Source organism: Apaloderma vittatum, unplaced genomic scaffold (genome assembly GCF_000703405.1).
Source record: "Apaloderma vittatum isolate BGI_N311 unplaced genomic scaffold, ASM70340v1 scaffold6772, whole genome shotgun sequence".
NCBI lineage: Eukaryota > Metazoa > Chordata > Aves > Trogoniformes > Trogonidae > Apaloderma > Apaloderma vittatum.
Window position 1 is genome coordinate 8851 of NW_009704126.1, and position 14279 is coordinate 23129.

At 39.3% G+C, this 14279-nt stretch overlaps 1 protein-coding gene across 1 annotated transcript in view; it reads right to left on the reverse strand.

The window, feature by feature from the left end:
* The window catches only part of LOC104270518 (gamma-aminobutyric acid receptor subunit beta-3), a 21555-nt gene extending 7606 nt beyond the window's left edge, over positions 1-13949 (reverse strand). Inside the window, exons 1-3 of the mRNA XM_009864908.1 lie at positions 13734-13949; positions 7367-7449; positions 6122-6259 (exon numbers count right to left, since the gene is read on the reverse strand). Coding sequence (XP_009863210.1) covers positions 6122-6259; positions 7367-7449; positions 13734-13939 — 427 coding nt within the window. The 5' untranslated portion in view covers positions 13940-13949. The remainder of the gene's footprint in view (positions 1-6121; positions 6260-7366; positions 7450-13733) is intronic.
* Positions 13950-14279: the final 330 nt, after the last annotated feature.

Genomic DNA, 14279 nt, shown 5'->3' on the forward strand with positions numbered 1-14279 from the left:
AAAATCTGCCTGGACTCGTTCCTGTGTGACCTACTGTAGGTGATCCTGCTCTGGCAGGGGGGTTGGACTAGATGATCTTCCAAGGTCCCTTCCAACCCATGACATTCTGTGATTCTGTGATCCTGTGAAATTATGTTTATATGCTTGCATTTGAGCACAAGAAATTACATTTGCCCACATACACAGTAATGACGGATTTCCTGAGAGAGAAAGTGAGAGAAGGAATAGAAAACTGCAGATTTCTCTTCATGACATTCCTGGATAGTTTGGTATACTTCGAGTCATGTGACAGAAAAAATGCTACACCATTTCCAGGAACAAGAAAAATCTGGTAGATGTATTTGGTTGCTGTGATTACTTCTATCAGTAGTATTTTTTTCCAGGATGAAATGCCTTCTAGTTTCACTGACAGAAGAATACTGTTGGAATCCGAAGAATGTATTTCATGAAGAAAATCATGGTTTTCTGCTACCTAAAGCAGTCAATATAACTTTCAGCAGAGAATCATTTAGATTTTCGCTTGCTTGACATCTTCATTTTCCAGTGAACCATGTCTCATTTCAAAAGACAGATTCTCTCTTTGAAGCCATTCCTGGTTTTTGGCTAACAAAACTTAACTTCTTCATTGCGCTTCTTATGAAATGGTAAACTTCAGACACTTATCTTGAATGCTTTATCCATAATCATCATCACAGATGCCTATTCCCTGGAAGTGTTCAAGGCCAGGCTGGATGAGGCTCTGAGCAACCTGGTCTAGTGGGAGGTGTTCCTGCCCATGGTGAGAGCAGCTGGAACTAGATGATCTTTTAAGGTCCTTTCCAACCCAAAATGTTCTATGATTCTATGTTTTGATGATTCTATAAACATCCATTACCTCATCACCATCTCCATCTAATGAGATAAGGTAATTACTGAAACTAGTGGGACCTGTCCTTAGAGGTGGACTCTCCAGAGAGATCGTCTCCAGCCAGAGACACTGACATAAAGTTGTTTCAAGCACCAAGTTCTTTGTCCTAAAGTAGGAAGATAGAACCCTAGGAACCATATCAAGGCCCAGGGCTGTCAGTGCTGTCTGTCTTCCCGCTCTAGAGATGAAGCCAGACTGTAAAAGGGACTCAGTTGTGAATCTGAGGGTGCACTGTTCCTTTTGAGGTGCCCTATGACATCTCAGACACTAGTATGCAGCTGGTGGATATGATATAGCCCCTACATCTGTTTGATAAGCAGCTGGAGACTATGCCTGGAGACTATCTCAAATAGCATTTGATTAAGCAACTCATTTGAACCACATAAACATGAGCTAGGTGTCTAAGCTCCAACCACATTTACAGCAGCATCAGTTCATCTACTCAATCTAGTAAATGACGCTTAGTAAATCTCCTCCTAAAACAGACTCTTACTGGTGGACTGAAGTTGTCTCTAGACTCCACTGATTGTACTGCCCAGATTCCCATCAACTAAGATGCGTAGTTCATATGTAGAAACTGAAATTATACTCATCTTAAATCAGAGCAAGATGAATCCCAGCCCTTTGAGTCTCAGAGTTGGTTCTGAGGGTCTGTGGCTCCTGGATAACCTAACAAAAAGTCTTGCTAGCATTATCTCTACTTATTGGAGTTGACACATTGATCATTTTCACAGAAGTAAACAGACTATCGATCTGTTCTGTTGTGATTTTCCAAGCTCAAATTTCATTAGGAGTTCTAGATCTCAGGAAATTTCAGAACAGTTTGGCTTTTGCATAGTTCAGGTTGAAACTGCAACATGAACTGATAGCCTTGTTTTTTCATACTATGTAGCCAGAGCTCTCCTTGAGGTAGATCTCCCTGAAACTACAAAAGTTTGTATTACTTTCACCTGTATTGCTTTTGCCTTCACAGATGACCTACTGCTCCTGCCTCCAGACTGCCCTCTCTGCTATAATGTTTTACCTCCAGCAAACAGACCACAGGAATCTGTGGAAAAAACGAATTAAGGAATATTCCTTATTTCCCCTACTTACTTCCCCCATTTTGTCTGGATGGCTAAAGCTCAGTGAAAAGGATGGGCCCTAAACAGCATGGAGCAAAAATTGTAAGCTCAGATCTCTATTTATCTAAGAAGAACCCATCTTGTGTAACTTATTTAATAAAAATAGAGTTTTTTGTGAGCTCAACAGTTACGCTGTTAGTTGCCTGATTATGCTTGGATAATGATTTGTCAATTAAGGCTCAGTACATTCAGAGATTAATTACCAGGAAATTCTAGTTGTTAATATTGTATCAAAATTTGTGGTTTTTTTGCCTAAAGAACAGTATTGCTGTTTAGGGACTAGATTTGTTACCCATCCTCCAATCTCACATAACATGTTGACGTCTGTGGGCTAATTTAAACAGCACAGGAATAACAGAATTTGGCCTGTAGTATTTAAACCTAACAACAATATTGAGAATGCAGGCACGAAGATAAATACTTAATCAATAACTGAGCCCAAAATATTCCTCTTTCATGTATTTGGGCACTTGGTAAAAAGTAATAACTTGTTTCTGTTTCAATTTCATTAAAAGCTAGCAAGCTGAAAGATCTAGCTCCAAGGCTAAATTAGTCTCTTGCTGTTTTATCCAAGTATGAACCAAGATAACAGACTTGGTCAGTTACAGAATTCTTTTTCTAATCTGTTCTTCTGGGAAGGTTTTTCGGCTAATTGGAAATGTGCTTTACAGATTTGTCGTTCAGAATACAGAAAATAAGTAATTTTCAAATCTTTTAATATACCTTCCTCTTACCAACAGGTTGCTAATCTGGCTCTGACTGCTATGCATCTTGAAGCTTTTAGGTGGTGTTTTACATATCCCCATTCCTATTTCAGGTGTTTGCATGCAGATATTTACACACGGGTGGTGCATAAGCTTTCAGCGCAAACTGTAGACATCTAGACTTAAACACAGCTGATTCTAAAGTGTGATTTAATTGCCTCTACAGAGGTGTCTAATGCCATTTGAGATGCATAAGGCTACTGCAGAGTAGAACTTAATACTAGGTAAGTAATTAATACTGAAGCACTAGACTGTCACATGGGACACAAGACTCTAAGACTCTGAAACAGCAGGGTGCTCTACAGCATCTCAAGAGGCACCAGATGCTTATCTTTAAGCAACTGAATAGTGTCCTAAGAGCTGTTCACTTTGGACAGAATTGAGGTGTTCAAGAGCTAAATAGCTTTGTAGGCTCCACTGACAGCATAGATCTGATACCATTTGACTATGGGCTTAATTCAGTTATTGATACAGAGGCATCCAGTGTTATTTTAGATTTTATATGGTAGCCTGTATGGCCTTTAGCTGGTGTTAGTAGGATAGTCAGATTAGTTTTTTTTTCTTCATAGCAATTTAAATACTATTTTCTCTTCCTTCCATCATGAATAAAGAGAACAGGCTATTGTCCATGTTGCCCATATTGCAGACACCTTCCAGACACTTGAAGACTTTATTTAATTTCCACCAGCTGTTTTCTTTTTTTAAACTACACAATCATATCTGTTTCTTCGGTAATTTCAGGTATTCCATTTTTTAGACTTCTACTCCCACTTACTAATTTTCCATAGACCCTCTTCTATCGCTCCAAAACTGTCTTGAAGAGTGCTACTTATGACCACGAATACTCAGCTCAGGCCTTAGCAATGCAAGTCAGACTCCTTATAAGATGTGTTTCGGTTTGTTTTGTTTTTTTTTCCCCAAAAGATATCTCAGTAGGAGATCAACAGCAACCTCTAGTTTTCTGTACAAAGAACCCTGGACTAACCTAGTATTCCCTTTCCTGAATTTCATAGAATCATTAAGGTTGGAAAAGACTTCTAAGATCATCAGGCCCAACTGTCAACCCAACACTACCATGACTTCTAAACCATGTCCTGAAAATCCAGACAGGAATAATTAGTTGTATAGATATACTTTGCACTTGTTCATAGTGACTTTTCTATTTTTTTAACAGACCCATTTTGCTACTTTGGCAAGACAATTTTTAACTCCAGTGCTATGCTTCAACGTGCATGCAGTTCCTCCAGTATTCTGACAGTCCTGCATAGCTTTCTGTCACTATCTATGGGGTTTTTTTCCATCCTTACTGTTGCTTCTCAGTAGTAACTATGGGAACAGATTTTTCCATCTGCATAAGTTACACAAGTACAGCACTGTTCCTCATGGAGGACAGGGGAAATAACTACTCCAAAGGCTGTTTATGGCGTGACTCTGAAGTCTTCTTTTAGCTTTATACAATCAAAGCACACTAGTACTGAAATATCTGAAATGTACACTGAGATATTGCACTCAAAGAACTAATACCTTCCCTTGAGACTTCAATAACCTCAAAGCCAAAAAAAGCATGCCTGACTTATTTTCCACAAAAATGTGGAAACTAGCCCTAATTACTAGGACCATAAGAAAGTAGAGTCTTGAAAAGAAATCGAAAAGAGTGTGCTGACTTTTTCCATCAGATTTACTAGTATGCTTCAGATTTAGAATTAAATATGTGGTTTTGAGAAAACAAATGCAATGTTTCCCCTGCATGGAGATACATGTCACAAAATTTCACAATTAACCAAGCATTTTCATAATGTCTTGCACCAAAATAGTAGTAAATTCAGTATTGTGTCTTTACCTATGACAAGAATTATATGCTTCAGAAAATGGTATAAGGTACCTGGAGTAGTCTTTTCTCTGTGACTATCATCCTACCCCACAATGCCAAGGTGTCTTAAACCCTGAAGCATGAGACTTTTTTACTCCTTCCACAAGTATTTTTTAGAAAGAACTGTTATGATTTGAAAAATGTGGTCAGTCAAATAAATGCTTACTCATAGTTTTTGTTCTCTCTCATATTTGTCTCAGTTCTTTGGATTACTCTTTTTCTTGAATTCAACAAATCTCTCTCACCTCTAAATTACTAAATCATGCCTTTACTGATATATTTCATGCTGAACCAAAAGGCAGTTTTGGATTGTCATAAAAACTTCACTGAGAAGTTGTCTATATTCTCACTGTTGTCCAAAAGAGCCCTACTACAGAAGTATATACACTCCTGTGGGAGAGACAGGTAAGCCCTGGCTGCCAAATGTGACACGTGATGCAGAATGGAAGGATCAAGGACTAGAGTATCTGTTTCTCTGTAGAAGAAAAACATGTTCCATTCACAATGACAAGTAACAACAGCAGCAGCTGGCAAACTCCTTCATATTAATTTAAATTCCAGCAATATTTACATTTTGTTCTGAAATACAGCTTGTGTTTCCGTGTACTTTTGGAACAGATGCTGTGTCCAAAGAGCGGGTGAAAGCGACGCTTACAAACAGAATAGAGCTGTGCTGCTTCTCTTCTAGTGTGCTGGGACTGATCGAGCAGCACAACCCTGGGGACTGGAGAGTGCTGAAAATCTAGAGGTCCCAAAGAGTAGTCCCATGCTTGCTGACAGCTTTCTGTGTTGCTTTGGTCTTGTCACACCTAACAACATTTTCCTGTGCTGGTATCTAACATTAACCATGTAAATCAACATTGTGCTTTGTCACATGAAGATATCCAATGCTGTGAGTTACAGTAACTGTTATTAAATCTTAGAGGAAACAAGGAGGAAACCCAGGGATTTAATTTTAGCATCTTAGCACTGATGACAAAAGCACTGGCTGTCTGTACAGTACTACACACCCATCAGTGCAAATCAAGATATAAAAGACATTACATTCACTATACAACAAAACAACAAACATGCACTGAAAAGTTGCAGGGAGGTGTTCACAACAACGGAGGCTTTTTGACCTGGTATGCCAAAACATACTTATGTACGATCAGGAACCCTGCGGGCTACGTTTAAACTCATGATTCAGAAGTGAATGAATTCATGTTTATTTAGATCATAGATATTTAGGTGTCTGGTTAAGTATTACATGCACACAAGAAAAATAAACACAAACAAAAAATGGTATTACGTGGGCTTCTGCCTCCAGGCTTTGTCAAGTAAGTAATTTATTTAGCCAAATACACAACAGAGACTATATATAATAATGATTAAAAATGAGTAATTACCAATAATAAAACAGTAATTGACACAAACATAGAAATTAAACACTAAATGGGCCAATGGTAATACTTGCCTGTGGCAAAGACAACATTCTTTGACACCAGTCTATATTCCACGATGGAGAACTGAGGAAGCTCAATCCTTTCCACGCCAGTGACTGCGTTATCCCCACCTCTCCAGTAGAACTCTATGTCATCGGTCGTGTAGCCATCTGCAAGCAAAGCAGGAGCCTAAGTCAGGAATAACAGCAGACCTAAATGTAGCTTCAAAGACAGCACATGCTGTTTGTCATTTGAAACAATTAGAAGAATCAGAACAGCTGGAGCAGCGTACGGTGTTTTGTTCTGTATGCCTGTGGGAAGCTGTCCTGAAGAGCTGTGCCATTACAGTCTGCCCAGGAATTTGAGGCAACATACTGTTTTCTTTCTTGGTTTTTTTTTTTTGTTTTTCCTTTGGTATCACTCTCATAAAATTCACACAGGGATTAATGGCCCCAACAAGGCATAAAATGCTACTCCGTAATTTGCAGTATTGCAGATTAGCATGATTTAAGACATCATACGCATTTAGCACCGAAACCAAGTGTATATTTATGCTGATAATCACCAGAAGAAGGTGGATTATTCAATGAATACAGACAAACATAACTGGGGCAGATCTTTTCCACTCACATTAAAGAGAGTCGCACCATTTCCATTAGCTTCTGTAACAGAGGGCTACAGCTGACTGTAGAACATATACTAGTATTTTGTGTATATGGTCCACAATTTCCAGCCAGTAGCAGAAATGGAGTAGGAACTCCTGAAGCACAACTATACATCTGAATATCGCAATCCTAGGATATGACTAAGTGGAGGAGAGGACCTGGTTCTGTCTGGAACATGACTGCAAATCATAAATGGGATTGATCTGGAAGCCCAGGGGGTTCCTGCAGCAAGACCGTCCATGCAGAATAAAATGCTATGAAGGAAAACGATATCACAGTGTTTGCTCTCTTAAAATGAATCCGATTCAAATATGAATATTCATTCTCTTGTGTTGAAGATAAGCATCCAGTCACTGTCTCTGCTGAGTCAGGCTGGAGCAATAAATGACTTCATTCTGTCCTAAGCCCATTTTTCTAGGATTTATCCATCTGTCTAGAAATGGATGATCTCTTGCATTTTTTAAAAAAGTCAAATAAACAAATAAACAAAAAATCTAAAGGGTGATAATTACATGATTCGCATAGTGTTTATAGACAGCAGCGTAAGTTCTGTAAAAGGAAAACTGCCCTGCATGTGAGCTAGGTTTTGTATGCATTTTCTCATGTACGTACAGCTTTCTATCTCCAGAGTACAGTTTTGTTCATCTAACGGGTATCTTCTCAAGTCCATCATACAAGCTGCAGTGGTTGTGATTCTGAAATACAAACATCAAATAGAGTTACTTATAGCCAGTAAACCAGGTTTTTGTTGTTGTTTATTTTTCAAAGTGAGGACTCTCTGAAGAATAGCTTCCAATAATTGAGAATCTGGTTCAGTTTTTCATCAAGCAGCAGCTTAATCCAACAGCAGTTACACTGACTGCAATGGAACAACTCACTCTGACTTACCCTTATGCAACCAGTCCCTTTGGGGTTCAATGGGCTGACCAGCATATGCAAATATTACACGAACATTTGCTGAGATTAAAAAATATGACTTTATATCAGAAAATGTGAAGCGAAAAAAGTCTGCCACAAATGTCAAAATGATTAGAGCTGTGTGAATAACTGATTCCTTGGGTTAGTGGCAGCTCTAGAAAGAAAAAAATAAACATTGAGAAAATGTTCTAAGTCCAGTAAAACACTTTGTTTCAAAGTTGAGTGTTTTCTCCTCAGATAACAACGTATTTTTGCCTCTCTATTTCCAGTGTAGGCAGTTTAGCACACTAAGAATGGATTTGCAAAACATTTCACTATTGATGAATCTGCATTTTTAATCATGCTCTTGTGTTTCAGAAGTGTCAACAATACACATTCACAACCAAAGCAATTGTATTAACAGCTTCACGCAGCATTGGCACTTCATTTTTAAATTAATGGATTTGTATACAACCATATGCTCATGCTTAATCTTTAGCACATTTCAGCGTTTTGCTGAATCACAGCCTTCATCAAGAGTATCAACATTTTTATGCATCACTTTCTTTATAATGGCTTCATAGACAATTCATGTTTAAGTTGTCTTTTTGTTCTGACTAGGTCCATTCCTTACTGATCCCCTTCTGATCTAAACAAGAGATGGACCTTGTACACAGCTAGTTCCTGAACAAATGATATTATGGTGATAATTTATGCTAATAATACAAGAAGGTAAATGCCTTAAATGTATCTCTAAAAGTTGGAACTCTCAGTGTTAAGGTTTTGTCCATGTTTTCTCTGTTTCGAAGCTTTCTCTTTAATCTCTTAACCTTCTGAAATTATGGTGTTCTAACCTGGTAAACTATTTTAAAATTATGGGGCAACATCTGAAGATGAGAAAACTAGTTAGGTGCCTTTCAACTCTTTCACACTAAAAATACCCCATGGTGTTATTATGTATGGCCTGTCCAGTCTACCAGAAAAGGAAAGAAAGAATGTTATTCTTAGCACATAGGTTACTTCAGATGGATAACCACATAATATCCAAAGGAAGGGATTAAGGCCATTGCAACTATCTCACAGGACAATGGAGGCCACCCTTCTCTGTCTGAGAAGGTGCTTTTGCAAGAAAATACAATTTCTTTGCACAGGGAGAGACATTCGTATGTTCACAAAGGCAATGCATGAGGTAGGAGAGGAAAAAGTTCAACAATCTGTTACTCATCCTCTCATGTTCCTATCAGTAGTGAGTGAGAAAAGCACACAGTTGATCTTTGTCCTTCCCAGACTCTGTCTATGCCATTGCTGTTCACTCTGAGCGACCTCAGAGCTGTCCCACAGGCTTTCAGGTACCAAATACTGTATCACAGGAGGATACTTAGGTCAACCTCCCTCCAGCTACCTGCTGGGAGGTGCCTTAGTTTCTCTGTTAACACATCCTTGTGGGCTGGAATAGTTTACAAACAGTAATTTCTCAGCTGCTCTGCAGTTTAGGGGGGTATCTTTTTTGCAAACAGCATCTGCAGGTGCCCTTCTGGACCCTCAAGCAAGATGCTAGACACAAGGCTATTAATTATGGAGATGAATGACTCCTCAATATGACGATGACTAGCAGCTCTAGCTAAACATATAAAACAAGAACTAGCATAGGCTCTCAGGGAAGAAAACTTAAGTTTTAAATCTGCAATCATCAATAAACAAGGTCTTAGCAGTGATCAGCTTTACAAAGCCATAACAATTGTGCATTTGAATAACCTTCCTCCCAGGTCAACTGATACCTGTGCTTAAAGCAAACAAACAGGCACACCTGGGCATCGCTGCTATGAGGTTTCTATCCCATGCTTTAGTACCTACCCCTACACTGACCTAGATCTCATTTAAGATCCTGCAGCAGAATCCACCTGAGTTACGTTGAGACAAGAGTGAGTGTGGTACCAGGATATTATTATGTTGTACAACTAGTTTTAAATGTCAGCCATACAGAACAAATGCACTTACAAATGATTAATTTGACAGAATTAATAAAAATTATGCAGCTGGCAAACTTGCATTCAACTTGCTAATTGTCTTATGACTTTTTAAGGAATGTATTTTTATTTTAGCCTGTTCACATACTGTAGTGGTTCTGTGCCACAAGTTCCACTACCAGAAACTGCACATTCTTGCTCAAATGACTTTTTACACGACAACAAAATTTATGTTTTTAATTTTATAAATATCCACTAGAAAAGAAGGTACAGCTAGATATAGCTAGAAACAGATTTACCCCATTTACACAAAGTAAGTTGAGTGCTCAGAGGCCCCTCCTGAACGAATGTTCAAGCAACCAAATTTAACTTGCACAAATGCTCACCAAAAACAAATGTTAATTGCTCAGGCTTGTGCACTCTCCCAAGAAGAGCAGGTTTATATTTTATGGGATGGGATGCTGACTGACACAGCAGGACAACCAGGTTTCAAGAACTCATCATCACAGCAGTGACAGAGGTACAATTACAAGCCAGACAAAGATAAAATGGTACGCGGGTAGACATACATTTTAGGTGAAAGCAATACACAAAGGAAATATTTTTAATTGTTTAAAAAACCCTACACCAGTTATCTTCCCTCTGGTTATAGATTCTCTCATCCTTCTTTGCTATTTTATTATTGGGCTGATTGCATTTGATTATATCAAATATGCTGGAGGGTAGAAAGGCTCTACAGAGGGACCTGGACAGACTGGATCGATGGGCCCAGGCCAACTGCATGCAATTCAACAGAGCCAAGTGTAGGGTCCTGCATTTTGGTCACGGCAACCCCATGCAACATTACAGGCTTGGGGAAGGGTGGCTGGAAGGCTGTACGGCGGAAAATGACCTGGGTGTTCTAACTGACAGTTGACTGAATATGAGCCAGCAGTGTGCCCAGGTGGCCAAGAAGGCCAACGGCATCCTGGCTTGTATTAGAAATTTTGTGACCAGCATTAGAAGGGAGGTGATTGTCCCTCTGTACTCAGCACTGGTGAGGCCACACCTTGAGTATTGTGTTCAGTTTTGGGCACCTCAGTATAAGAGAGATATTGAGGTGTTGGAGCGAGTGCAGAGGAGGGCAACAAAGCTGGTGAAGGGCCTGGAGAACAGCCCTTATGAGGAGCGATTGAGGGAGCTGGGTCTGTTCAGTTTGGCAAAGAGGAGGCTGAGGGGGGATCTCATCATGCTCTACAATTACTTGAAAGGACATTGTAGAGAGGTTGGTGCTGGTCTCTTCTCACAGGTAATTAGGGATAGAACCAGGGGGAATGGTTTCAAGTTGCAACAGGGTAACATTAGGCTGGACATTACGAAGAAATTCTTCAAGGAAAGGGTGGTCAGGCACTGGAATAGACTGCCTAGGGAGGTGGTTGAGTCTCCATCCCTGGATGTGTTCAAGTGTCGTTTAGATGGGGTGTTGGATGATATGGTTTAGGGGTGAACTTGTAGTGTAGGGTTAATGGTTGGACTTGATGATCTCAGGGGTCTTTTCCAATCTGAATTGTTCTATGATTCTATGATATCATTATACTGTATAGGAATCCCACCCTGTGATATGCTGGGAGATGCTGCACAAACAACTGACAGGATGATATTTTCTGTCCCCCAGAAGTTTACAATATAAATCAGTCTAAACAATATAAACACTTCTTAAAGGAGCAGGTCACAGTCCTGATGACTAATTTGATCCTCTTTTCTTCTTGATACATAAATACATTCATTCAAAAAAGAAAAGAAGTAACTGTGGTTGCCTTGTCCAACAGATCACTACTAACCTTTTCACCTTGAAAACATCCATCATGTTTCATATACAGGTGATAACTACATGGGTCCATTCAGATAAAATACATATATTCCTCCACTCTATTTATTTATAACATTTAGCATTGTACTGACTGAGAACAAGAGGTTTATATTTGGCAAATGCACAAAAACAGTCAGAAAGACTCTAGTTTTTGATTCCCAGTCTATAATGCCATTATTTCTTTTTTGGTCTGTTGTGAAAAAAGCCTGTTGTATGACCATACATTTTGTACACTGTTCTGAATAAGGTGGAACAACAGTTAGTATTGTGCCCACAGAAAAAAAAAAGCCCCTGAAATGCATTGAACTTAGAAAAGCTCCTGTCCCATTCCTCCACTCTCACAGACTTTTGCTGTAGTCGCAAACTGTTTTCTCTGAAGTAGAGAGAAACTTCGGATCACTGAAGGTCAAGTCTTTCAAAACTATGTGAATTCTACATTGTTCATTGCTAAAACTCCAGGTTCTGGTCTCAGGACACAGGATGAATCCCTGCCTCCAGAATGCAGCTTAAGTCTGATGCCATTGGGATGCTCTGACACCACGACATGAGAAGACAGGCTAGCGGCAGAGCAACACAAAGAGCAATTCTTTAAATCATCAGAGCTAAGGCTCAGGTGTTTTCCTCCTTATGATCACAATGTCCTATATTTTGCCAAGATTTCATTTCAGACAGTTATCCTCAGTAAGTAACTCAGCTGCATCACACCACGGATATATACCCTGGCTTCCAGAGGAAAGGGAATGGATAGAAGCGTGTCACATGTAAGCCACCGGCGAAATCCCTGCTAAGCAAATACTATCAAGTGAAACGCAATTTGCTTGTGGACAGTAACATCTTGCCAAAGAGGAGTCTAACTTACTCAGACACACTGTTTTATGAGATATGATCCTCACCTGAATGACTCCAAATGTTTTTAGTGTGGCAGAAAGAGCTCTATACATTAGTATGATCACAAGAGCCTCAACCTCCATCACTTTTTTTATTACATTGCTTGTGGGGATAGTTCTTCAGAAAAAGGAAGCAAGAATACCTTGCATTGTTTTTTGACATTTAACTACTCGTGGAAAGAATTCTAAACTTGCAGGCTTCCATACTGGAATGGGAGTTAAAGAGGCGAGGGGCCAAGACCTAAGTCCAAAAAAAAATTCAACTGTTGATAAAAAACAAAAGCATGTAAAATAATGATACTAAATATACGATCCATCTGCACCATTTTTAAGATCTCATGCATTTTCATATTAAGGAACCTTTATCCTGTGCTACCAGCAATTTTGAGTATTATCTGAGCCTAAAACCACAAGAAATTTCCGATGATGGAAAGAGAGCTTCCATCACAAAGACTGGTTTTGCTGGTATAGGTTAAATCACAGAATCATAGAATCATAGAATGTCAGGGGTTGGAAGGGACCTCTAGAGGTCATCTAGTCCAACCCCCCTGCCAAAGCAGGATTCCCTAGGGCAACCAGACAGGAATGTGTCCAGGTAGGTTTGAAAGTCCCCAGAGAAGGAGACTCCACAACCTCCCTGGGCAGCCTGTGCCAGTGCTCTGTCACCCTCACAGTAAAGAAATTTTTCCTCATGTTGAGGTGGAATCAAATCATTGGAGCAAACAGAGTAACCTATCCAAAGAAAGCAATTTTATGATACTAAGTCTTCCCTTAAGATTTTTAGGGTAATTAAGTGTATTAAGGGAAGGATTTTTCAGCATTCTTAATTGCTATGAATGAATACAAAAAAAAACGCAGGTCAAGTCTAAAATAGGTAGAAAATATGGTAATATAAGGTCACTTCGTACCTCTGGTTTGAAATATAACACATTGCAGTGCTGATCCCTGATTGACAAAATCACTGAAGGTACCCACAGTCATTGTCTTAACGGTGGCTGATGCCATTCAACCAGGGATGCTTGTGGTTTTATAGACTACAGACACATGAAGAGACTACATAAGCACCCACATTCAATCTTATTGCCTGTATTTTGGTCAAAATTTTCAGGTTTACAATTAATGCGTGCCTTTTTGCTTCCGATAGCCAGCGGGTTTTCCAGATATGGTGACTCTACAGCAACAGATAAAACCTGACTGAAGGCGCTTCTGGCAAAATCAAGAAACATCGAGTATGTCATTTGTTTTCTACAGGCATCTTTCAGAGTTACAGGGAAGGTTACATAATACGCTACCCAATGTTTGTAATAACCTTGTACCAGGAAGCAAATATCAACAATACATAATGACAGTGATGAAATTTTCATCATGGAAGTACAGACCTGAGGCCGTAAAGCACCGTCCCATCCGGGTGAAGGCGAATCATTCGATTCTTCACGGTAACGCCGTGCACAAATGATTTCTTGTCATTTAAGAAGTAAGTGTCAGGCACCCAGAGCTGATCTGCCACTCGGTTATCAAGTGTGAGGTTGAGAGGTATGCCAGCGTAAGCCAGCCTTTTATCTCTCCAGTACTGTTGAAAATACATAGTCAAAGTGTAATCCTGCAAGGAAAAAAAAAAGAAGTGCAACAGTCAGTCATACTTGGTGTAACTAGAAGAATGATTTTTTTTCCCTGTCAGCAGCTTGTTTTGGTGTTGGTTCAAGTCAAGTTTAAATATCTTTTTCTGAAAAAAAAAAACTTGCTTAATAAAACCATTAAATATTCCTATCACTTATTGAATAATTCTAATAATTCAAGTATCACTCTAAGACAGTATTCAAATCTTAAGAAATTCAGCTAGTTCTGCTATCTTTTGTCCTGCTTTTCCTCCTGTTTCTCGCCGTTCCCCTGACAGCTACCTGAAATTATGATATTTGTTGAACGAT